This window comes from Azolla caroliniana, unplaced genomic scaffold, assembly GCF_043228905.1.
Source record: "Azolla caroliniana isolate FFs.n. ecotype wild unplaced genomic scaffold, voAzoCaro1.0.p SCAF_7, whole genome shotgun sequence".
Lineage (NCBI taxonomy): Eukaryota > Viridiplantae > Streptophyta > Polypodiopsida > Salviniales > Salviniaceae > Azolla > Azolla caroliniana.
This window is the reverse complement of record NW_028230442.1, coordinates 5999221-6023497: the sequence shown is the minus strand read 5'-3', so window position 1 is coordinate 6023497 and position 24277 is coordinate 5999221. Positions and strand designations below refer to the sequence as shown.

General features: G+C 39.3%; 2 protein-coding genes across 7 annotated transcripts; both read left to right on the top strand.

The window, feature by feature from the left end:
* Positions 1 to 4519: 4519 nt before the first annotated feature.
* On the top strand, positions 4520 to 17573 carry LOC147861703 (ATP-dependent DNA helicase Q-like 2). Of its 6 annotated transcripts, none has more exons than XM_087322185.1 (21): positions 4520 to 4607; positions 5918 to 6156; positions 6232 to 6378; positions 6468 to 6683; positions 6778 to 6882; positions 8402 to 8506; positions 10361 to 10483; positions 10576 to 10664; positions 11589 to 11625; positions 11695 to 11728; positions 11835 to 11887; positions 11963 to 12040; positions 12544 to 12609; positions 12713 to 12779; positions 12884 to 12937; positions 13014 to 13121; positions 13211 to 13302; positions 14271 to 14349; positions 14434 to 14654; positions 16328 to 16574; positions 17002 to 17573. In XM_087322185.1, exons 1-20 carry the CDS (start codon positions 4547 to 4549, stop codon positions 16553 to 16555), a joined length of 2202 nt encoding a protein of 733 aa, XP_087178311.1. In that variant the 5' UTR covers positions 4520 to 4546; the 3' UTR covers positions 16556 to 16574; positions 17002 to 17573. The 6 variants fall into 6 exon arrangements, with proteins under 6 accessions (XP_087178311.1, XP_087178312.1, XP_087178310.1 ...); XM_087322186.1 differs by lacking the exon at positions 4520 to 4607 and adding an exon at positions 5264 to 5342 and having other exon boundaries at positions 11979 to 12040; positions 12549 to 12609; XM_087322184.1 differs by lacking the exon at positions 4520 to 4607 and adding an exon at positions 5264 to 5342.
* A 1569-nt stretch (positions 17574 to 19142) lies between these two features.
* On the top strand, positions 19143 to 21882 carry LOC147861702 (pentatricopeptide repeat-containing protein At3g09040, mitochondrial-like). The gene has a single exon (XM_087322879.1). It carries the CDS (start codon positions 19189 to 19191, stop codon positions 21742 to 21744), a length of 2556 nt encoding a protein of 851 aa, XP_087179005.1. The 5' UTR covers positions 19143 to 19188; the 3' UTR covers positions 21745 to 21882.
* The last annotated feature ends 2395 nt before the right edge of the window (positions 21883 to 24277 follow it).

The following is a 24277-nucleotide window of genomic DNA, read 5'->3' as shown; positions in this document are numbered from 1 at the left end:
TTACGGGCCCGAGCCACAATCAGGCTCCCTTTGTTGAACTTCATAACACCGTTCCGGATGCTACCCGTGTAGCCTTCATCATCTAGCCAACCGGCTGATATCAGGTTCAGACGAACCTCCGGAACGTGTCGGACATCCTTCAGCAGCAACTTGCATCCGGTTGGTGTTGTCAACCACATGTCTCCTATGCCAACAATTCGGCATGTACCTTCATTCCCCATCCAGTCACAGCCGTAATCACCGGCTGAGTAGGATTTGAAGCATTTCCGGTCCGAGGTAAGGTGGAACAACGCTCAGGAGTCGACCACCTAGGTCATCTCGTCGCCGGCAAGGTTTAGCTCACTCTCCTCGGTAATGAGCATCAACTCTTCTTCACTTGCCGCGATTGCCGTCGTTCCCTTCCGGTCCGTTCCCCTTTGATCCGGTGTCCACTTCGAATCGGTACCATCGGTTTCCTTGTCTTTTCGGAAGTGCCGACAGTTCTTCTGGAAGTGTCTCGGCTTGCCGCAATAGAAGCAGGTAGGCCTCCCCCTTGACTTTGATCGTGTCCTCGACTTCTCCCGGTTCTGGGGACTACGGTTCCTTTGTCTTCCGCGTTCCGATTTGGTAATGAGCGCTTTGGAGTCGGAGTTCGTATCCTTGTCTTTCCGACGCGCCTCCTCATCTAGCAAGCTCGACTTCACTCTTGCTAGGGATACCGTTTCCCTTCCGGCCCGGCGTTGCCCAAAGTGACAACCAACGTCTCCCAGCTATCTGGGAGGGAACCGAGCAGGAGTAGTGCCAGTACCTCATTGGCGAGAGGTACTTCCAATGATATTGCCTGGTGGATCGGCCTTTGGAAGGCATTCATGTGCTTCGCCATGCTGGAGCCATCTTGGTACCGGAGTCTTACTAGCTTCCGAAATACCGAAACCTGATTAACAACATTTTTGTTCTGAAACATAATGTCGATCTTCTCGCAGAGCTCATGAGCCTTGCTCTCTTCATTGAAGTTGTTGTATAGACTCATGTCGATGAAGCACCGTATGTACGTCGTTGTCTTCATGTGCATCACCTCCCATATCGTGGCATCGATTTTGTCCGGTCTCTTGTCCCCGAACTGAACCGGAAACTAAAGATCTTTAACCACGAGCATGTCCCTCATCTTCGACTTCCACACTGAATAGTTGGAGCCGGTGAGCTTGAACATGCCTCCCATCGAATCGTCCATTTTTCTGTGTCGTTTTCGCTCTGATACCAATTTGATAGAAATACGCTCCCCGGCCACAACCGAGACATCGGATCAATCACAGAAAACAGGGATGTGGAGAGATGTATCTACAACCGAAACAGTAAAGAAGAGAGTGCACCGAAGGTTAACGTGGAAAACCCAATTATGGGAAAAACCACGGCAGCCCTCAGACTGCAAAATATCACTATATCAAGATTACAACAATGGGGCACAGAGGCAATGACCTCTTGCTCCCTCGCTTCGCCACCAGGCGGTTACAACAAAGGCAACAACCTCTTCCTCTCTCGTCCTCTCTCTGTACAGTCGTTACACACACAAAAAACAATGTAACACAACAGAGTTTGCCCTAGGTCATATTTATACTAATATGACTTTCGGCTATTTACAAAATATAGCCCTAGTGGACTCTCTGGAACATATTTACATATATGTCCCTTCATCCGGTGAGAGGTTCTCACCGGGCCTACAACATCCAGTTCTCACCGGGTCTTCCATTGCCGGGTACTCCACATCCGGTTCTTACCGGGTCTTCTGTTGCTGGGTACTCCACATCCAGTTTCGGCCTCGGCCGAGTTACTCATAACAACCAACACTGTTCTTCTCACTTCCCATCCGAAGGGACCTATTTCCTAACATGAACTTTGGCAAACCGAAAACAACTTGTTTCGTCTGCAGGTCTTGAAGCCTTCGGTAATTGACGTGGCCGATCCGCTTGTGCCACAGGTCGATGTCTGATTCGACCTTCTGTCCTTTGGTGAACAAGGCAGTGCCAACATCATTGGTGTCGAGGATGAACATCCTCCCATCTCTGCGCCCTTGCGCGATAATCTGGCCCTCCTCCTCGATGAAGCACCCGAGTTGCGTAAACCGCACCTGCGTTCCCTGGTCGACGATCTGTCCGACCGACACCAGGTTTGTGATAGTCGAAACGTGTAATACGTTCATCAGCTTCCCCCTCTGTCCGACGTGGCTCAGGGGAACTTCTCTGACATGCACGATTGGGTGAGGATTGTCGTCTCTAGTTTCGACAACTTCCGGTTGTTCCGGTTTCTCCAGGAAGGAGAACCACTCTTTGTGGTTCGTCATGTGATTTGACGCACCGGAATCAACGTACCACACTTCCTCCGATTTGGAAGTGGTCTTCTTCATCAAGTTAGCCTCGTGCTTCATCACCAAGGTTGGCCCCTTACCAACTTTTCCGGTTCCCGATCCTCCCGATCCTTCTGCGTAGTGCGAGTATTGTCGGTTCTCCCGACCAGTTTTGCCGGATCCGGATCTGTCCAAATCAGCGCGCTTCTTCTAGCACTCGCTTTCTTTGTGGCCCTTTTTACCACAGTACCAGCATTCTGTGGCGGATTTTTCTTGCCGGCTTCTGGCACCGCCTTGACTCCCCCTGGTTGTGGAGGTCCCAAAACTGCTGTCGACACGGTCTCTGTGCCGTTGGTCTTGCCCTTGCCGGCCGCCTCCATTGCGTGCCGACCCGCCTCGTTCACCACGCCCACGGGGCCGATCCGCCTCCGTGTACAACATTCGGCTGTCGGTGGGTGCACTTGTTGACGCACCGGCGTGGTTCTCCTCTACAAGGAGCATCGACTGTAAGTCGAAAAAAGACGGCATATTCTCCCTCGTACAAACTGCCGTTCGGAAAGCTTTGAACCTGGACGCTAGCCCACCAAGGCACACTTGCACCATCTCGTCCTCCTCGACGTTTACATTGACGGAGGCGAGTGAATCACAAATTTCCTTGATTCGGGCCGTGTAATCGGCCATAGACAGATTTTTTTGTCGGACATTGCTGAGCTCCTGCCTGAGCTGCACCTTCCTGGCCGTTGTGCTTGCGACGAAAACCTTCTTCAAGTTTCCCAAAGCTTCTTTTGGCGTCTTGGCATCTCGGATATGGCTCAGCAACTGGTCTCCGGCACTGGACGCAAAGTAGTACATCACTCTGCTTGTCGATTGTTCCCACACTGGGAAGTCCTTGTGTGTCACATCAAGTGTTGTGTCGTTAGCTCCATCAACATAGCTCCAATACCCATGCCCAAGCAGGTACTGGTGCATCTTGTAAGACCAAGATGCATAGTTGGTTCTGTCGAGCTTCTCCACTGGGGAGCGAGCTAGCCATTCCTCTATCCATTTTGCATTTCCTGTTCTTTACGACGGTTAGGTTTTCTTCTTGCGAAAGCGAATGTCGACTGTAGAGCTTCTCAACCCTCACGCTCTGATACCATGGAAAAACAAATAGCGTGCGGAAGCAATAGAAAACAGAAAACAGAGAACAGGTTTAATGGAGAACTTAACAGTACGCGGGAGAGATAGAGAGAGAGCAGAACAAGAATCACTATTTAAAAATTATATCAACACTCTGTACATAGTATGTGTTCAGCAAACACTTTTATACAAGTCCATATGGACTGATAGAAGTACGTTGTACTTCAATGCTCACTCGAGCGTCTGACACTAACTACGAGAGTATTAACTCCCTAGTAGTCTAGATGCTACTAGGCTTTCGGTTACTGATGGATCTGGCTAACCGGCTCCCCAGCTCACCGGCTCATTGATCCGTCTCGCTCATCGGCTTCCATTTCATCTTTGCACATATTCATCATCAACCACCATATCGCTTGTTGTATCAATAATGTCCTCAACATGATGTACATTGGTATCACCATCCATAACATCGCATCTCATAACAATCTCCTTGGATTCATCTTTCACATCATCATTCTTTATATCATGGTTGTCCTCATGAACTATATGGGGGAACTCCACATTCATCACCTCTTCTTCTTTGTCTCTGGAATCACCTTCATAGACATCATTATAACTCCAAAAATTAGAATAATGATATGAGGGAACCTGATGAATCGGACATTGCAAGTATGTTGGTTGTTGGCTCATGACCGATCCACAATTATTATAGCTTGGGTTTATGGTATATGACGTCGATACTCCATATGCTTCACCGAATAACAACTTCTTTCAATTGTTGATCATAACTTTGACATACTCGAAGCAAATCATGGAAAGACCTTGGGTACTACTTCATATGCACGTCATATTGAAAATAACGAAGGGCTCCAGAGGCGAGACGTGTTACGAAAGAGTGGAGCGTGATGCATGGGGAGGTGGATCGAGTCACATCATTCCGCAGGCTTGTGGGAGACCCCCGGGCCATTTGAAGAAAGGCCTGGCTATCTGTAGCTAGGGCAGACCTCTTGGGTCCCCCCACAGCATATGTAGTATATATATAACTAGCCATGCTCTGCTCTGATGACGCTCTTTGTTAGCTCTGCCCCCCTTCCACCTAAGGAAGCCATGGCAGAGGAGGTGGAGGATCAATTGCGGCTGGTGGAGCAGGAGCTCAACCAGGTGCAAGGTATGTTTATGATCATCCTGTACCTTCCCATTTTTATTTTGTTTTCAACAGTACAACTGCTACATCATCTTGTTTCACTCCGAGACGGAAGAGGAGGAGGAGGAGAAGAAGTTGTTTAGAGATGATTGCCGGGGGGTTCTGTAAATGTAAAGGAAAGTTTATAGATTAGAACTCTGTCAAAGAATTGATGCCAAACCGCAGCATACGAATTCTGAGTGTATGTGAAAGAAAGAAAGAAAGAAGTTTTATTTACATCCAGTTAATGCTTTGAAGAAGGCGTATGGGAACTGAAGTTGGCATCCAAAATCAATGAAATTCACTTCACGGAGGTGCATTAGGAGTATGTGCACATTAATGGAAACTGGAGGTTTTCAATATTGATGGAGCTAGGACTGTGAATTAACATGCCTCTGTATTTTACATCTAACATCTAACTAGGTATAGGTTTACCAAAGTAATCTTCTATTGTTTCCTCTTCCCTCATTGACATGGACCTTCTGCACAAGTTCGACACTGTTGTTAAGTTGTAGGCAAGCGATGCATCTGCTTTTCAAATCTTGGCAACCTTATAGCTACTTCACTTGTCGAGGAACTTGGATCTTATCCTTCCTTGTTTCATGCTTAAGAGTGACATGCTTCACTTTCTTGTAAAGTGAAGATCAGTCTCCTAGATGAACGAGAGGAAGTCCTATGAAATCTCTTTCTCAGAATCTCCAAACCTGCGAAAACTTCATCGTAATTTCTTGCTTATCTCAAGCGTCAATCCATTCATTTAGTGTTGATGCTTGTAGCAATGATCTCCAGTTTTTCATCTTCCCTCTTCAACGGGATCTTGCCATACTTCTTTCTTCGCTTGCATTAACTTTCCTTTGGCTGGTTGAAATTTCCCTTGCACTTCTTATATGTGATCTGTTTTGAATTTTTGGAGAGACAGTCTAATTTTCCCGTCATTGAGCTTTCCCGCTCTATTTCTGTTACTTGTCGATATTTGCCAAGATGAAAAGCTCCCAAAATATTGAATTTTGTCTGAAATAGGGTTTTGGTCACATAGTAAGAGCATATATATATATATATATATATATATATATATATATATATATATATATATATAAGACTTCTTATCCATGGTTCTAATGTAAGTTGTGAGACGAGTTTAACTACATCAATGACCATGATAAAATGGCTCCATGTCCACTAAGCACTGTAGGTCCTGGTGGCAGATACAGCGAGTTTTTATTGCACTTTGATGTTATTTCCATATATACGTATATAAATAATTATTGACAGGGATTCAACCCTTTCCATGACAGATCAGATACATTCATTAATTGAACGTCAAGAAAAACTTTTAGAACAAAAGGTTGAGTTACAGAACCTATTAGATGCCTTTGTTGATGTTCGAGAGGAAGATGTTAAGGCGAGCAGATCTGAAGATGCAGTGGAAGAATCAGAGGAATATTGGAAACAATCTTTTTCATGGGATAAGGAGGCCAATGATATTCTTCTGAATATATTTGGACTACGTTTTTTTCGTGCCAATCAAAGAGAAGTATGCTACTTTGACTATATATTGAAGTTGTGCAAATAATTTTAAGCAGGAAATCAAATTCTACTTATATGTCAGATAATCAATGCGATAATGAGTGACAAAGATGTCATTGTCATAATGGCTGCTGGAGGTGGCAAGAGTCTGTGTTATCAAATTCCTGCTCTTCTCCGTGGTGGAACAACACTTATTATTAGCCCATTGCTTTCACTAATACAAGATCAAGTATTCCTATAGACTTCATGTATTATTTTGTGTAGCAAGCGCTTTATTAGATATGTAGAATGCATTGCTCTTATTCTCCTTTTTTATAGGTCATGGGACTCAGAACCCTCGGCATTTCAGCTTCAATGCTCACTTCTGTCACATCAAAAGAAGAAGAGAAAGAAATATATAAGTCTCTTGAGAAAGGAGAAGGAGAAGTGAAACTTCTTTATGTAACACCTGAGAAAATAGCAAAGAGCAAACGTTTCATGTCAAAGTTAGAGAAATGCAATCATGCCGGTCGTCTCTCTGTTATTGCAATTGATGTAAGTTTGTTATTGAAATCATCATTGTCTTCAGGCTGTTAATAGGCAATACTTGATATATGATCATGCTTAATTGTTTCCAAAATGACTGTAGGAGGCACACTGTTGTAGCCAATGGGGTCATGATTTTCGACCAGATTACAAAAACTTGGGCATATTAAAAAAGCAATTTCCAAAGGTTCCAATGATTGCTCTGACTGTAAGTCAAAGAAACTCTCTCTTTCTTCAATGATCATCTTAGTTATACATGCACAAACTTGAACAAAATGAGAGAGAATACATAATGCATTGATATTGTGGTGGCTTTTTACCTTTTCCAATTGCATGCATAGAATCATGGGCACAAGGAAAGAAACCTGAACTATCAAAACTTTTACAATGCCACCCGTCCCAATCAGTGTCAACCACACTTACCTTGCTATAACCCTTGCCAACAACACATCACTATGATCACCTTCACCCTCTCCACCAACCTCACCCCACTTTATCCATGGAATAGCAAAACTTATAGACAACATGCTCATCAAGGACTTTACCACCTAGACCTAGTCACGCCCCTGGATGCCTGCCCTCACCTCCCAAATCTCCACAATACTTCTTTCTTTCTAACAAGTGTCTTAACTAGGAGCCACGCCTGAAAGTCGTCAGCTAGTATTGTACCATGGAGATGAGGCAATAGAAATGATTTACAGTTTCGATTAACTTAGAGTTGACATATCTAGTTAAGTCACTTGGAACAATTGTCAAATTAGGAGAATGGAAGTGGGCAAAACTGAAAACTATGAAATCGAGAACATGTGCCACTTGAGCACAAACCAATGATGGGAGATTAAAGCAAGAGTATTACATGCATGGATGGATTGGTGATTTATGAAACTGAGGTTTGGGGAGGCAGTATTTCAGAAAGCTCATGGAACAAAACAGAGAAAGCACAAAAAATATTTCTATGCCATCATTTAGGGGTTAAGAGAGCAACCCCATATGGCTTCTAGAAACTGAAGGAAAGACGAGAGAGTTAATTTTATGCTCTTCCAAGAGTTTATATGTATGAATAGTAGAGAATATGCCCCAAAATGAGCTCACCAAGGCTAAATTAGAATTTGGATTCTTACCACAAAAACAATTTCTCTCATCCAACTGGGTCCAAGATATCTGAAAATGGTTTGCAAGATGGCATGTTCAAGAATATCTAGATGTTCACCCAACATAGGTCTAAGTTTGAGTGCCACTGCAGCTGTGTTAATACTCAATATAGGAAAAATTACAATATATTCACATTGTATGGGGTGTGGGAATGAGGTTCGGGACATTGTATAGTGTGAGGCATTATTCTCCAAGTTCTCCATTCTTTCATAATTGTTCTTCGTGAATTTTTACAGTGGTCACTCCCCTCCATAATGCATAGTTCACTGTCCCTCTCCTCCATACTTGTCTCCCTTGTCTTGCAACTTTAAGCATTTTCCCTGTTTTTTCTTGCTTGTATTTATCTCTGAACTGTCTTTTCTTCCATGCTTTAAGATGGCTGTTGGCTCCATGGATCGGAGTTTAAAGCATGAAAGTTTTCAATATTCATTGCCATCTATAGTGAAGTTATTATATTTCAATGTATATATTGTGGACTGGATTCAAAAAACAGCTTGTTTGGGGGTTTTCTTCTTCATTATTTGAGCATTTTATAATGTTAGTTGCTCACAAATTATGGATGCTTCTGTAGAAAGGCTACAGCAACTGCAAGGGTTCAATTTGATTTAAGGGAAATGCTTCAAATGACAAAGTGCGTCAGATTTGTCAGCTCAGTCAACAGGCCCAATCTATTTTATGAGGTGAAAATTTTAAGAACTGTTTTGATTGATCTTTAACTTTTGTTGAGTGTTCATAGTAACAGTTTATGAAAGATCTTTTTTATTTTCCTACGTATACATTTTACAACAAATCATAGTTAAAAAAATGCATATTCTATGTCTAGAATATGTTTTAGAATACTCTGAAATATTTTACACGTATTCAATGTTTTAGAACTGTTATTTTTCAAAATTTCACACATTCTACGTATTCTACTTATTTAGCAAGTATTTGATGTTTCAAAAAAGCTTTAAAATTTTAATATTTTATTTTTTTGAAAAAAAAGTTCAAAGTTTAAGAAGTATTTAACATATTTTACATGTACTCTACGTATTTAAAGTATTGTACATGTATTCTAAGTATTTACGCATTTAATGTATTTTATCTGTAGAATACGTATTCTAAGTATTTAAAAAAAGTTAGAATACTTAGCATACACATTCTACGTGTATTTTATGCTAAATATTCTACAACAATGCAACAAATAAAATTATATTCTGAACCTTTTGATGAATATCATAAAATCAAAGCTAGATTCAGATGATAAACATTTGAGGTTTGAAATTACTGATCCTTCTGCACACGGATACTTTTCTCTCCTTTATGGTGTAGAGAGTTTTTGGGTGGAGACATTGCAGATGTTCACTTGTACAAGGCTGCATGATGTTGTCAAATCGCTTTGATCATGCTATGTTAATGTGCATCAACTACAAATATTACACTATAGCCTCAATAGCTCAAGAATTGCCACAATGATGATACAAGATTATGGGATAGAGCATTGAAATCTAAGAGGAGACTCCAACATAATTGAATTTCAGGAGGATAGCCAAAGGAGGAGGAGAAGAATATTGGACAGTGGCCTCTAGCACCCTATGGTTAACTCACTCTCACTCTCAACCCAATAAATCCACCATCCAAATGGAAGTTAGAATAGAGATAATACACATTGCGTCTTGTGTCCAAGCTGCCTGAAGACACTCAAATGTAGTTCATCATCTCGTCATTCCACCATACCAACCCAAATCAGACAAATGTCCTCGAGTCTTTGATGAGCTCCAACATGTTGCTACCTGAAGGAGATAGTTTAGCATTCTCACTCTGGCTCGTGAGCTGGAAGCATATTATGCACTGTGTGGTGGAACTGTTTGATCTTCCAGCACGCTAGCTTCAACAAGAAGTGGGCATCAAACCAGGACATTGCAAAGGGGTTACAATAGATCAGGCAATAGCAATTTGTTGCACACATAATCTCTAACCTCATGGACCATGATCCCCCACCATTGTCATTTACAGACCATTGCAGGTGCTTCCCTTGCTTTGGTGATCTGTCCATTCTGGACTGACCTATTCGAGAGATTTTTCAAAAATAAAAATGGCAATCTATCCGACTTGAGAATCTTATATTTATAGACAATGGGATTCTCTATTCACTTCTATTTTTATTTAGTTCCATTTATTTTGGTTTGTTGCCCTCAAAGATGAGACAACATTTGAAGATGTAATCTCTTGTTTGGTCTTATAGCCCAATTTGGCCTATTAGAAGACTTTGAATGTCTTTTTTTTCTTCTTCTTTCTATAGTTCTTCTCAGATGTTTAGTGTGAAACATAAACAAGTAAAAATTAATGTACTAGGAAATAAAACACAAAATTAAAACACATCGGTAATTGTAGTGTGTATATGATTAATGAACATTATAGTGGATGTGTTTGCATATGTACAACTGTATATATTTACTTTAGAAAGAATAATTATTGATTATATGTGAAAATGTTAAAGTTCTATTATTCATTGTATTCACTTTGCTCACTGAAATCTGAATTTATAATATTAGGTGCGTGAGAAGTCATCAAATGCCCAGACTGTTAATTTGGAAATTGTAGATTTCATAAAACAGTCATATAAGAAAGAAGACTCTGGTATAGTGTATTGCTACTCTCGGAAGGAATGTGAACAGGTAATACTGGTTGCAATATTATGAAAATCCACACATGAACTTCGCACGGGGACATGCTTGAAAAGTGTTCCATCGAACCATTTCTGATTTAGGTTGCAAAAGAACTTCGGGAGCAGGGAATTTTAGCAGCATTTTATCATGCTGATATGGAAGCTAATCAACGTGCAGTTGTACATACTCGGTACATACAATTGTGTTAATTTGGTATCTACCTGTACACAATTAAATGGACTAGTATTATTGTTTTTAGGAATCTTCAGATTAAGATACACCATTTTGAAGGGGATCTTGTATGAAATTGTTTTTCTGGTATGAAAAGTTCAAGGAGGTTGACCGTTGTGAAATAATTCAAAGAAATGCTCATGCCCAAGGTTGACCATATCATTAAGATACAGAGAGGTTTATCGATCGACCAGGAAGATAGTTAAATGGAAAGAGAAACTTATCCCTGCAGGTAAATACCTGAAAGAACGTTCCCAAATTGTTTGCTGATACTAGGTATCGAAAGTTGTGCAGTACATTTGAGGTTATTACAATTTGTTTTAAATTTTGATCCAGAGCTGAACCTATATACTAGTACAAACCATGATGAGCAGGAGACCCAGAACCCAGATGAGTGGGAACCTTGCCTGAAACTGGTCACCTGTAACTCTAAAGCTTGGTGGATCGTGGTCAGAACTTTGTACCTTTAACTTTGTATCTTGCTAGATTTAACCTGCTCAAGAAACTTTTCTATTCCAAGATGCACAATGTTACACCGTATCTTGCTATATTTAGTCAACCCTAGAAACTTGTCAGATGTTGATGCCATATGTGATGGATGAGCTTGATCCGAACATCTTGATGGTTACCAGACCAAGATACAAAATGCAGCTCATGGGGGTATTCTTGGAGCACAAAATTCTTCAGTTAACGTCTGCTACGATTGTGAAGGATTCCTGTTGCTCTCCCCCCCTTTTGTTACTTTTTCAAGAACTTTTCACTCTGAGAGGAGAAAGCTTGAGAGGTTTCAAATTTAGTGCGAAATTGATCTGCTATTAATTCTGTCATGTTGGTCTTTTTAAGTGCTTGTTGATTTGTATATCTGATCAGACCTTAATTTCAGGTGGAGTTGTGGAAAGTTGCAAGTGATTGTTGGCACGGTAGGTAAATTCTTAACAAAGATCAGACATCCGATTCTGTGGTTGTTTCTCATGGTGGCAATTTCACAGGTGGCATTTGGTATGGGGATAAACAAACCTGATGGTGAGTTCAATGATTTTTTGTCACTTTACAAACCTAAGAAGTATTGTAAAGATGGTTTCATTTAGATTCAGTTCATTGCCTTCCATTTCTATGAAAATTTTTCCAGTGCGATTTGTTATCCACCATAGCCTGAGCAAGTCGTTGGAAACTTATTATCAGGTTATCTTCATTTCATAAAATATTCATTTGATGCAATGCTGTTTGGTCACTGTTTACTGAAGAATGTGATAACAGGAAAGTGGTCGTGCAGGTCGTGATGGTCTTCCATCACACTGTCTCCTTTTCTACAGACCAGCTGATCTTCCTCGTCATGTATGTACAGACGAATACCATCTAATCCTAAAGAATTTCATTTTTAGTGTGATATCTGAAAGAAGAATGCAAAGTGATGTGTATTCTTATAATAATCGCATTTCAAAATATTCCCTCTCTTCAATAAAAAAGAAAAAAAGAAAAGGAAAGCAAGTAGGAAGGACATAGTAAAGGCATTTATAGATCATTTGATATATGTGATTTCTGGAGCATTAAAGGAAATCCTTACGTTACAACTGTTCAAGGCTGCATGAAATCATGTATAGCAGAGCTCACTGATTGGCACAACTTGTGAAAACCGAACCAAAAGTTAACCTCCCATTCTATCTACGATTGCTCTGAAAATGGGTATTCCTGGAAAACCTTTTTAACTCTCACCTCTGATGGTTTGAAGTGTCTTCTTCTCCTCCTCTACTTGCTTTTCAGTCTTTTAACTTTACTCAGAAAAGTAAAGTCATGCTCATGCCAGTGTTCTGTAATAATTCTGGCTTTTTGCTCCACAGAGCAGCATGGTCTTTCATGAATATGCAGGATTGCAGAACATTTATAATATGGTTCGGTTCTGTCAGGTATATTTCTATGTTATCCATTATTGGTGCTCCTATTATTAACTTTGATCAGTGCTAGTATTTCTGATGGTATAATCTACTAAGAATGAAAACCTACATGCAGTCAAAGCGTGAATGTCGACGTGCAGCCTTCTTCAAGCATTTTGGAGAACAGATGCAGGAGTGTAATGGTAAAACAATTCGTTTTTGATGTTCCTACCTATCAAATGCATGTGTACATCAGGTGATGCACATGTTCTTTTATAACTAAATATTTGTTTGTTTCCATGACCAGGCATGTGTGATAACTGTGCAGTTAGAGGTGACATTGTCATTAAAGATGTTACAGGTGCATATAATCATAAATTCATTTTCTTTTCATTTGTTTGAGATTCTGAATGAATGGAATTATGATATTTTTGTAGCTCATGCGCAATCTATCGTGATGACTGTGAAAGAGGTTGAAGAAGGAGATAAGAAGGTAACAATGTTACAGCTGGTAGATCTATGGAAAACTCGATCACCAAAATCTGGTATTCTAGAGAAATTGCGGGTAAATCTGGCATTTTTACAATTTTATTACTTTTTGACATTTAACTTCAGAGTGATTATCTTTTTCCAGGACAAATGCAACCAGATATAGAGCTCAGAAAAGATTTAAAAAAGCATGAAGTGGAGCAGATAATAGTTCAGCTACTTCTAGATGGTTTTCTGGTACCTTCGTTTCTTTACTATGTCAATAAGCGCTGACATCCAACATTAGGCACTCCCTGCTAATCATACACTTCGAATGTCAATAGTAATATCACTTCAATGTTAACACATTTTCTTTCAGAAAATTATTTCTCGTTTAAGACACAAATAAAATACAATCTCCATATTATTGAAAAATAACTACTAGCAACTTGGAGCTTACAAATTTAAATCGGTGGAAGATTTTCCAGAAGCCAGTAGTCTTACGGAAATAAACAGTAATATGGATAATTTCATCATATAGTTGATGGTCAAATATAAAATATAAGTAGAATAAATAATTTAATCATTTCAATAAACTTGTGGTTAATGAACTGAAATGCAAGAAGTTTAGGGAGACGTGCGGTAACAATCACTCCCTAGTGTGAATGTGCGTGCATGTCAATGAGTTAGGGCCTGAAAGCTAAAGATCCATCAACCCATAAAGTTGCTCTTGTATCTTTACCGAACAATGACCCTGGTATCAATTGGAAAACCAGTTGTCTATCAAATTGATTAAAGATGAGTTAAATTTTGTTTGATTTGTGTTAGTATCTTGGCGTGGTACATTGTCGCTATTGGATAAACATCCAAAAATAAGCATCACTAAAAGAATGGATTCAAAATAGGATATTTTTCATTGATATTCTGACCTATCTTCCTCCTTGAGTACTTGTAAAGAACTACATGTTCTGTGGAAAGAAGACTGATCTGATTGTGTGTTTAGAACACCATCAACTCCCATAATATAAACCCAAAACTGAGTTCGGAAAACCAACTATATTGCCATTGTGCCCTCGTTAGAGATTATATAGTCATATGTTTGTTTGCACTGTTTTTTTCTTTGTTTTTGTATAGTCATGCCCAAAGTCTAAAATTTTGCCTATTGAGACTCTTTTGAATCAGTTGATTGTTGGGGCAGAAATTTTAACTATTTTCATTGATTTCAGAAGGAGGTGTTTCAGCATACTGCATATGCAACCAATTCATATGTCTCATTGGGAACAGTTTGGCAGTCACTATTACATGGTATGCAGGGGATAATAAATGATACCAATCTTTGAATTAAGCATATTTGCCGTAATACACCTTAAGATGTCAGATCGTTGACAGGGAAAAGGAAAATCAGTTTTGAATTGAGAGAAGGCAAAGGATCCTGTGACATCCACATAGGCAGTGGCTTACAAGAGATTTTAGATTCAGATATGGCCAAAGAACTCTATAGCTTGCGTGAAGAATTGGCATTGAAACATGGACAAGTCTTTCCATATTCAATCCTCTCAACTCAGCAGATTGCTCAGTTGTGTGTACAGAAACCCACCTCACTTACACAAGTAAGGATTTACTTGTTCTTTAGCATTATCTTAAAGTGGCATTGATGTATGGTTTTAATTTGTGATTGGAAATGCTGAAAGAGATCATGTCTAAACTAGTAGTCAAAGTTTCAGAATACAGACCACAATTGGCTATTTTAATAGGCATGATGCTTCAGTTCTTTCTAAAACTGTATAACAGGGTGTTATACTAATTCGGGACTTCTCAACAGCAGATATATTCTATTCTAACACTATGCATTGAGATGGTTTTCCTTGTTCTTTAGCATTATCTTAAAGTGACATTGACTTATGGCTATAGTTTGTGATTGGAAATGCTGAAAGAAATTATGTCTAAGCTAGTAGTGGAAGTTTCAGAATACAGACCATGATAGGCTATTTTAATAGGGGTGATGCTTCAGTTCTTTCTAAAACTGTATAACAGGGTGTTATACTAATTCGGGCCTTCTCAACAGCAGATATATTCTATTCTAACACTATGCATTGAGATGGTTTTCCTTGTTCTTTAGCATTATCTTAAAGTGACATTGACTTATGGTTATAATTTGTGACATTGACTTATGTCTAAGCTAGTAGTGGAAGTTTCAGAATACAGACCATGATAGGCTATTTTAGTAGGCGTGATGCTTCAGTTCTTTCTAAAACTGTATAACAGGGTGTTATACTAATTCGGGCCTTCTCAGCAGCAGATATATTCTATTCTAACATGATGCATTAAGATAGGTTGTTCCATTACCACCATTTTCATGTAAACCACAAAATGTTTATTCCTAGCCTTGCAGTCAATCTAACGCAAATGGCTAGTTATCCACTGTCTAAAGTATTTTCTTGTCTTTTGAACCATTCTTTTCTATGCATGGTTCTAAGAACTTCTAAGCCTCTAATACCTGGCGAAGCATGTGAGTGTAATCAGTGTATAGTATTGCATATTTTCAAGATCAGAATCTTAGTGCGGTCCAAGGATGGTTGATCCAAGTTTGAAAGGGTTTTCTGCCCACACACAGTCATGTATATAAGGAATTTCTATTTCTTCTAAACATCTTAAAATTTATTAACATTTGGAACCCCTTAGGAATCAGTTTGTGTGGAGAATTTCGAGTTTTCTCTAAGAAAATACTCCACAAGACAAATGAACATGTCCTACACCCGTGGATGGTGGAAGCATTGGAAAAGATTGAAAAGATCACAAATAAACAAATAACAATTGACAGCAATTAGATAGATAAAGATAAAAGTAAAATAATAGAATGACAACACTAATACTGGAAACATAAAGAGAGCAAAGATGCCATTATCAAGCGCAGTCCACTGTTGAGAATGTAATGAATTATGAGGAGATTGAATCACCAACCTAAAATTAAATTAAAGTCAAGCTCATGCCTTCTAGCCTTCTGCTATCGCTTGCTTTGGGAGCATAACATGGCTATAATAAAGGGCATCATGGGTGATAGATGCTCTGGCGTGTCTATCCGACTTGAATTCCTTTTCAAAACTATAACCAATTTAGCTTAGAAGGCATGCTTTATTTGGTTTTTTCATAAGAAGAAACAAGGATAACTTAGAAGGTATGGTGACTCCATTTCCGCGAGAAATCTTCTATCAACATTTCATTTTAATTTGATCTTTCCATTGGTTGCTTAGTATTCTAATTGCTTAATGTTGATTTACTGCAGATTGAGGAGTTATTGGGCAAGAGGAAGATTGATTTTTTTGGAAAAGATATTCTAGACACATTGAACAAGATTGTAGGAAGTGAGCTCTCATCAAAAGAGGCTTGTACCCCTCACCAAGATAAGAAAACAACAAAAAGCAAAGTTCGTCCAAACCTTGAAGGCTCTAACAAAAGAAGGAAGAAAGAAACTGCAGAGAAATGTATATGCATTGATGATAGTGACAGTTAGAAACATGCATCTGCATAAGGTAATTATTAGTATGAAGGAAGAACCTTTTTACCTATTTTTTTATCTAATTAGTGAGGCAATCACATGGATGTAAGCCATCTGCAAACCTCAAATTTATTTGTAAAGCTCCTGCCCTGCCCTTTAATAATGAGTCAAACTCATTATCAAGGCATCAATATCTGTGAAATACAAAAAGACATAAGTGTGGTATTTTGGCAAAAAGAATGGCATTTTGAAAACAAGTCCCTGAATTTTATATCCTGAAAGAGCAAAAACATGACAATTGAGGGGGCAGTCTCATATATAGATTTGGCTGTACTTTTCTTCCCTTCTTGTTAGACTTTGTCGACAAGCATGTCAAATGTTATTGTCTTGGGGTAGTCTAGTGAACTCTATTCAGTTTTTGACCAGATTAAAAATTCTCTGATCACGTCGTTCATGTGCAGTTGCGCTAATCTCGCTTCAAATATTCAGAGGTAAGGCTACTTATGTACTCATCGAGGAAAACCTTGCAAAGCAGTAGAGGAAGCGGTAAGTAGGTGAAGAGTAGGTGAAGAAGAAAATGGTAGAAGAAGAAAAACAAAGCGAATATAACCACTAAAGCTTTCAGTGATGCTCTCTTGGACGGAAACTCAACAGAAGACTGCCAACAATGGAATGGACTCCTGATAAATCCGTTTGATCAAAGTGTTTTGGATATATTTTTTTGCAAAATGATTCATTGGACATCAATTGAATGACTCTTCATACCCCAACATGGTGCAGGGTAATGTTTCTTCATAGAAGTTGAGAGGGGTGTTGATATTAAATGTGTACCCAAATAACTTTGATACAAAACATGAAATCTGGTAGGGCCAAAAATGAATTTGCAATGCAAGCACCATGCATATTTAAGAAAGTGGAGTTTGCTATATCAAATACAGGTCACAAATTGCAAAAGTTTTTTGAACTGCCAGTGTTAGTGGAAAGATAATGGACATCTTATGAGCAAATGGTACCACCAGTTGGATTCAACCTTGATATTCCACGTCTGCTCTTTGCCAGCTTTTTGTGCGTGATTGAACGGTTTGCGTGGTTCTAGGCACTAATTATTTAATCCAAATGAATTTACTCTCCACATGAGATGACTACAGGATAGATTTGTGAAGTCTCAAAGGTGTTTGAAACTTGAGGCCCTTTTTTAGGTAACTCTATTATGTGGTTAATATGGGATCTCTTGTGTTCTAGTATAGACTTGGTCTATACTACTGAAGGCATTAGGCATTATATCAGCAATACTTTACACACAAGCATGTGGTGCATTTAAACAACTTATTTGATTTGAACTTGGAATGTTCCACATTGTCTAAGCTGACCAAAGTTGATTTGAGTGATCTATAATGATGAATAGACAGAAAAATAAAATATGGATCTCTATTCTCCTTTTTGTAAATGACACATTACTAGAACTTGCAACTGTTGATGGGACAAGCCAATGCATATGCTACTTGGACACTCAACTTTCACGTGGCATATCCTAGCTATTAGTAGATCAAATAATTAAAGAGAACTATACGTAGAGAATTGCATTACTAATGCACCATATATAAAATGTATCTTAATTCTAGAGAGGTGACAAATGATGAGACAACTTATCAAGTTTGGAGAGCACCTAGAAGATGCTGACATGCCTTTGTTAGAGAGGATCATTCATATCTTGTAGATGTAAGTTTATGAGAGCCATCCATTCTTTGAACAAGAAAGGATTTATAAAAACTGAGTGTATGTACCAGTTTAGTTGTTTAAGAGACATGAATACATTTTGTTTTGGTGATTCAACGAAGATTCTTTTGGATGGTGTGAATGGATTTTGTTTTGGCTGTTTACAACCATGATTGAATGAGACTCTTAAGGGGTCAACCTGTTGTAATCATAGGGAGAGGAAAAACGTCAAAGTATGCATTATGGATTTACAAATTACCACTACATTCTCAAGTTTTTGGAAAAATGTAGGACATTTTTAGCATTTTCCGATAAATACTTATGAAAGCATTCCCCAACATTTTCTAATTATTTCTAAATACCCCTGGTATTTGTCAATTTAGGGGTATTTTTGGTATTCTTCCATAATATTCATAATTGGGAAAATGCCCTTCCCCCGGACCAACCCCAACTATTTTCATAATTCTCTGCATACCCCTCATTCTTCTAAGAAATGTTTTCTCTGCAATCCCACACCTCCTCCTTCATCTCAGGGGGGTACTGCTGAATCTGGTCTAAACACTTCCAGCCAGAACATGGTTAGCATAAGATGGCAGCACGTAGGTCCTGTGACAGAGACCTCCTGTGGAAGAAGTATTTCAGGGATCCCTTGCAATGGTTTCACAATCAGGTAAACTCAACGGCTCTTCAATCACCTACTTCACCATCACCATCACCATCACCGTGGTGGTTGTCATAATAGCAACCGGCTTTTCCACAGGTCACTAGCTCTAGATGCCCCGAGCTCCACCATGCAAACACGATGGAAGAATTATGGATTGATGGGTTCATCCCTTTGCGGGTTAGCCAAGAACTCATGAGAAGAAAAGGGGCAGGGCTCCGATCATGCAGAGATTAGGGGGGAGGAAACGGATGGTATAAGTGATGTCAGAATGTACAACAATCTGGACATTACTACTTTTGCCTTACTCAAAGCTTGTGCCAAAAAGAAAGACCTACGCCAGGGCATCAGTGTCCATGCGGGCATTCTAAAGCAGGGATTGCTCGCTAAGAATTCTTACTTGGGAAGTGCCTTGATCAGTATGTATGCCAAATGTGGTGCACTAGCGAAAGCACAAGAAGTACTGGACGAGCTCCCTGTTAGGGATGCTGTCTCTTGGAATTCCATCATTGCAGGATATGCCCAACAGGGTTGTGCTAAAGATGCATTCAACTGTTTTGAGCAAATGAAGAAAGAGGGCCTTTCTCCAAATGCAGTCACCTTTATTTGCATCTTGAAGGTATGTGGTAGTTCAGGAGCGGTTGATAAGGGTGTGGAAATTCATAGTGAGATCATCAATAAGGGTTTGTTAAGAAATGTTGAGGTTGGGAATGCTGTGGTGGATATGTATGCCAAATGTGGTGCATTAGGAAAAGCACACCAAGTACTAAATGGACTCTTAGTTCAGAATGTTGTCTCTTGGAATGCGTTAATCTCAGGATACATAAAAAATGGGCAAGATGAGGAAGCATTGGACTGTTTCAAACAGATGCAAAGGGAAGGCTTCTTTCCTGATGCTATAACCTTTACTTGCATCTTGAAGGCTTGTGCCCGTACAGGATCACTCGAAAAAGGCGTGAAGATTCATGAAGAGATAGTTAACAAGGGCCTCTTGGCTAAAGATACCATGGTTGGCACTGCCTTGATGGACATGTATACCAAACTTGGTGAGCTGGAAACAGCACAAAGGCTGTTTGATGAACTTCCATTCCGTGACATAGTCACTTGGTCTGCCTTAATCTCAGGATATGCTGAGCATGGGCAGGGTGAAGAAGCCCTCAACTGCTATGAGCACATGCAAAGGGATGGCCTGTCTCCAAATGAAATTACATTATCATGTGTCCTTAAAGCCTGTGGTATTACTGGATCATTGGAAAAAGGAAAGAAAATTCATGATGAGATTATGACAAAAGGATTGCTGAAAACCAATATTGCTCTTGGAAATGCTTTGGTAGACATGTATGCAAGATGTGGTGCACTAGAAAAAGCAAAGCAAGTATTCGAGGATCTCCTGATGAGGGATGTTGTCTCCTGGTCTGCACTCATAACCGGATATGTTCAACAAGGACAGTGTGTTGAAGCATTAAACTGTTTTGAGCAGATGGAAAGGGAGGGCCTCCGTCCAAGTGCCATCACCTTCATTGGTGTGCTGAAGGCTTGTGGTAGTGTAGGAGAAAAAATCAAAGGTAAACATTTACACAATGAGATTGTTAATAAGGGGCTGCTGGGAAATAATATTGAGTTGGGAAATGCTTTGGTGGATATGTATGCCAAGTGGGGTGAGCTAGAAAAAGCTGAGGATGTCTTCAATGAGCTTCTAATTGAAGATGCAATCTCTTGGAACACATTGATATCTGGATATGCTCAGCATGGGCAGGTGGAAGAAGCTTTAAACTGTGTTGGAAGAATGCAAATTGAAGGGCTCTTTCCAGATGTTATTACGTTTGTCTGCATCCTGAAGGTCTGTAGTGGTGCATCAATCATTGACAAGGGAAAACAAATTCATGTTGTGGTTATGAACAAAGGCTTGTTCGCAAAATATAATGACCTAGGATCTGTGTTAGTTGATATGTATGCAAAATTTGGTGACATATGGAAGGCTCAGCAAGTGTTTGATGAGGTTGTTGATAAAAATGTAGTCTGTTGGAATGCACTAATTGCAGGCTATGTGCACCTGGAAAAGGTTGAAGAAGCTTTCAAGTGTTGGGAAGCTATGCAACATGATGGTTTTTCACCAGACTCGGTCACTTTCATTTGCATGCTGAAGGCTTGTGGCATCATGGGAGCACTTGATAAGGGCAAACAAATTCATGATGAGATTGTTGGGAAGGATTTGGTAGTGAAAGATACTGTTCTTGGCACCGCATTGGTGGATATGTATGTGAAGTGTGGTGAATTAGGAAAAGCACAAGAAATGTTTGATGAGCTTTCAATTCGAGATGTTGTCACGTGGAACTCTTTGATCTCAGGATATACTCAGCAGGGGCGAGGGGAAGAAGCACTGAACTGTTTCAGACGTATGCAATGTGACAACATTTCTCCTGACGCAGTGACATTCCTTTGCGTGTTGACTGCATGCAGTCATTCTGGTCTAGTTGATGAGGGTCTAATACATTTAAGGAGTATGAGTAGAAAATATGGCCTTGAACCAGTCATAGAGCATTATACGTGCATGTTAGATCTTCTTGGTCGAGCTGGTCACTTGGACAAGGCAATAATTATGATGAAGGAAATGCCACCTTCTGACTACCCAGTTTGGAGTGCTCTGTTGGCAGCATGTGAAAAATGGGGGAATGTGAAGCTTGGCAAATTGGCCTTTGAACAAGCAGTAGCACTAGATAACATGAATAGTAGATCATATGTTTATATGGCTAATATTTATGCGGCTGCAGGTATGCTTGAAGAGAAAGAAAAAGTTGAGGCCATGAGGTTGCGAATTTCCATGTAGGAGTTATGATACTAACAATGGAAATAGCCTACACAGAAAATGTCCACAAGTCCCAATCATTTTTTCGGTTAAAAGTAAGAAGTGCCTAACTTAGGCAATTGTCAATGGAGGTGCATAACCATTTTTGGCTAAAAATAAGATGTGCTTTAAGTTAGGCACTTGTTAATGGAAGTGAATAATCATTTCCTAATTTCTTGCCATGTTCTTTGAATCCTATATACCCCTAAGCTCTCATTTGTAGGTATCTCCAAAAAATTGGAGAAACAAAGAGAGTTTGAGATAAATTAGAGAATCAGAGAGGTTTGTCTTTTAGATTTGCTTAAGGTCAAAAAGAAAATTGTTTTTGAATGCCATGATGCACCTCATCAAGGCACACCTTGGATTACATATAACACTCACTCTTGTCTCTTCTCAGTTTTTATTGGCAAAAAATGCATCGTGAAAATCAAGGCTATGTAGGGAAATGCTTTTAATGTTGGATGAATCAGACTAGTTTACTTCTAACTCAAAGAAGCATTTGGGTTGTAGTTGATTGACTACAAAAATGGTCAAGTTTATTCCTACCAATACTACAATAATAACTCAAGAATTGGCTTATCAATTCATTGATGAACTATTTCATTTCTATGAGTTACCAGAGGATATAGTTATTGATAGAGACTCTAAATTTTCTAGCGTATTTTGGACTCGGCTCTTTAAAAATCTCAAAACTAATTTGAGCATGATTTCATTTGATCATCCTCAATCAGATAGACAAACTAAACAAGTTAACAAAATAATTGAGGACATGCTTCAAGCTTAAGTAGCCGAAAAACCAAGTAAATGGGAACAATATATTCCTTTACTTGAATTTGCTTACAATAGCTCTAAATAGGAGTTGTTGGATATGGATAGTCCTTTTATGTTGATAAATACTTTTCAACCATGTGCCCCAAACGATGTAAATATTCATTGTATTGAATTAGAGAGTAAACAAAACTTCCTTGGATATACAAGATATGCTACATTTTACAAGAAAAAATATTAAAGCAACTCAAGACATAGCATGCTTTTGTGCCAATCACAATAAGCAACCTCATTTGTTCAGCATCATGATAAATGTGTTTTTACACGTGCCTAGAAATTCAACAACTTTATCTATAGGAACTATATTAAATTAGTTCCTCATTATTTGGACCCGTTACTATCATTAGACACATATGTTCAAAGACTTATCAACTTGATCTTCCACAAGGTGTCAAGTTCATCCCCCACTTCATGTAAGTTGTTTAAAAGAACTCTACCATTCAACTTGTGACTCTTGAGGATTTATCTTATAAGCCTTGTAAGTTGTTTAAGACTTTGGTGGTTTGGCAAAGCTCTTGTTTCAATGCACCTATCATCTTTGTCTAATGAAACCAGTGTTACATCTTTAGATCATATTAGTGGTTTGAGACATTATTGGAGTTTAGGGATAATCTAAAATCCTTTACTTCGGAGGTGGTAAGAAGGAACAATGTCCTCAGTTGTTTATTTTTCAATAACATCATTAGTTTGATCTATTCGTAAAAACGATAATGTCTTGTTGGTTAGCAAAGCTCCACCATGGGGGATAGCACTTATCTAATGTCATCTTTTAATTAATTGAATGTGGTTCAAAATTGAATACTTTCATATTTACTGATTAATCAACATACGAGCTACTAGTGTATAACCTATGGTTCTATCCCTATGTAGAACTGCAAGCCTAGGGTTGCGACGACCCAAAAAGTGTGTAGTTCTTGATATTTGAGTTGAAACATGACAATAATTATTTTTATAGACATGGAGATTGTATGCATGTTAAAGAACGTTGGCGGATCATATTATTCTCGCAACTTGGATAAATCTGTCTACTTAAGTAGTGCCATTTGCATATGCTTACGAGAACAATTTAAAATAGCTATAAGAGGTAAAATTCATTTTGTGATAACTTCAACCATAAAGCCTCTTTTATAAGTAATATATTTTAGTTGCATGAATGGTTAAATGGAGTCTAAACACTTGGGCCTTAAGAAAATGGACATAAGATGAGAGTTCTCGGCCAACAATGAATGTGGATAGAAGAAAGGAAGCTATATGAACTCCTTTCAAAAGATCAAAATGGCTCGTGAGACCAAGCAAAGAAACATAGGTTAACTCACTTACAGAGAGACTACGCCATAAAATGTCATCTTCATCTTTGCGAGGAGCAAACCAGAATAAGTATAACTAAATTGGAATAGAAACCACCTACGGTACCAACTAGCTGAGAAGCACTTCGACATTCTGACCGGGAAGAAATCCTGAGTTGAGACCTCTATTGGGCACCACGGCTCAATTGAGAAATAGTTCGGAGATGGCCGCCGGACAAGAGAAAAGCGGCGACAGAATGGGATGGATATATCCGACGGATGGCCGGTGAGATTTCATTAGAGGAGAAAGAGAGAAGAAGAGGTAAAGGAAGGATTGGGTTGGACTGTGGACACCCAATCCCCCCCCCTTCCTCTTTTCCCATGGCCATGGCCATGCCCAT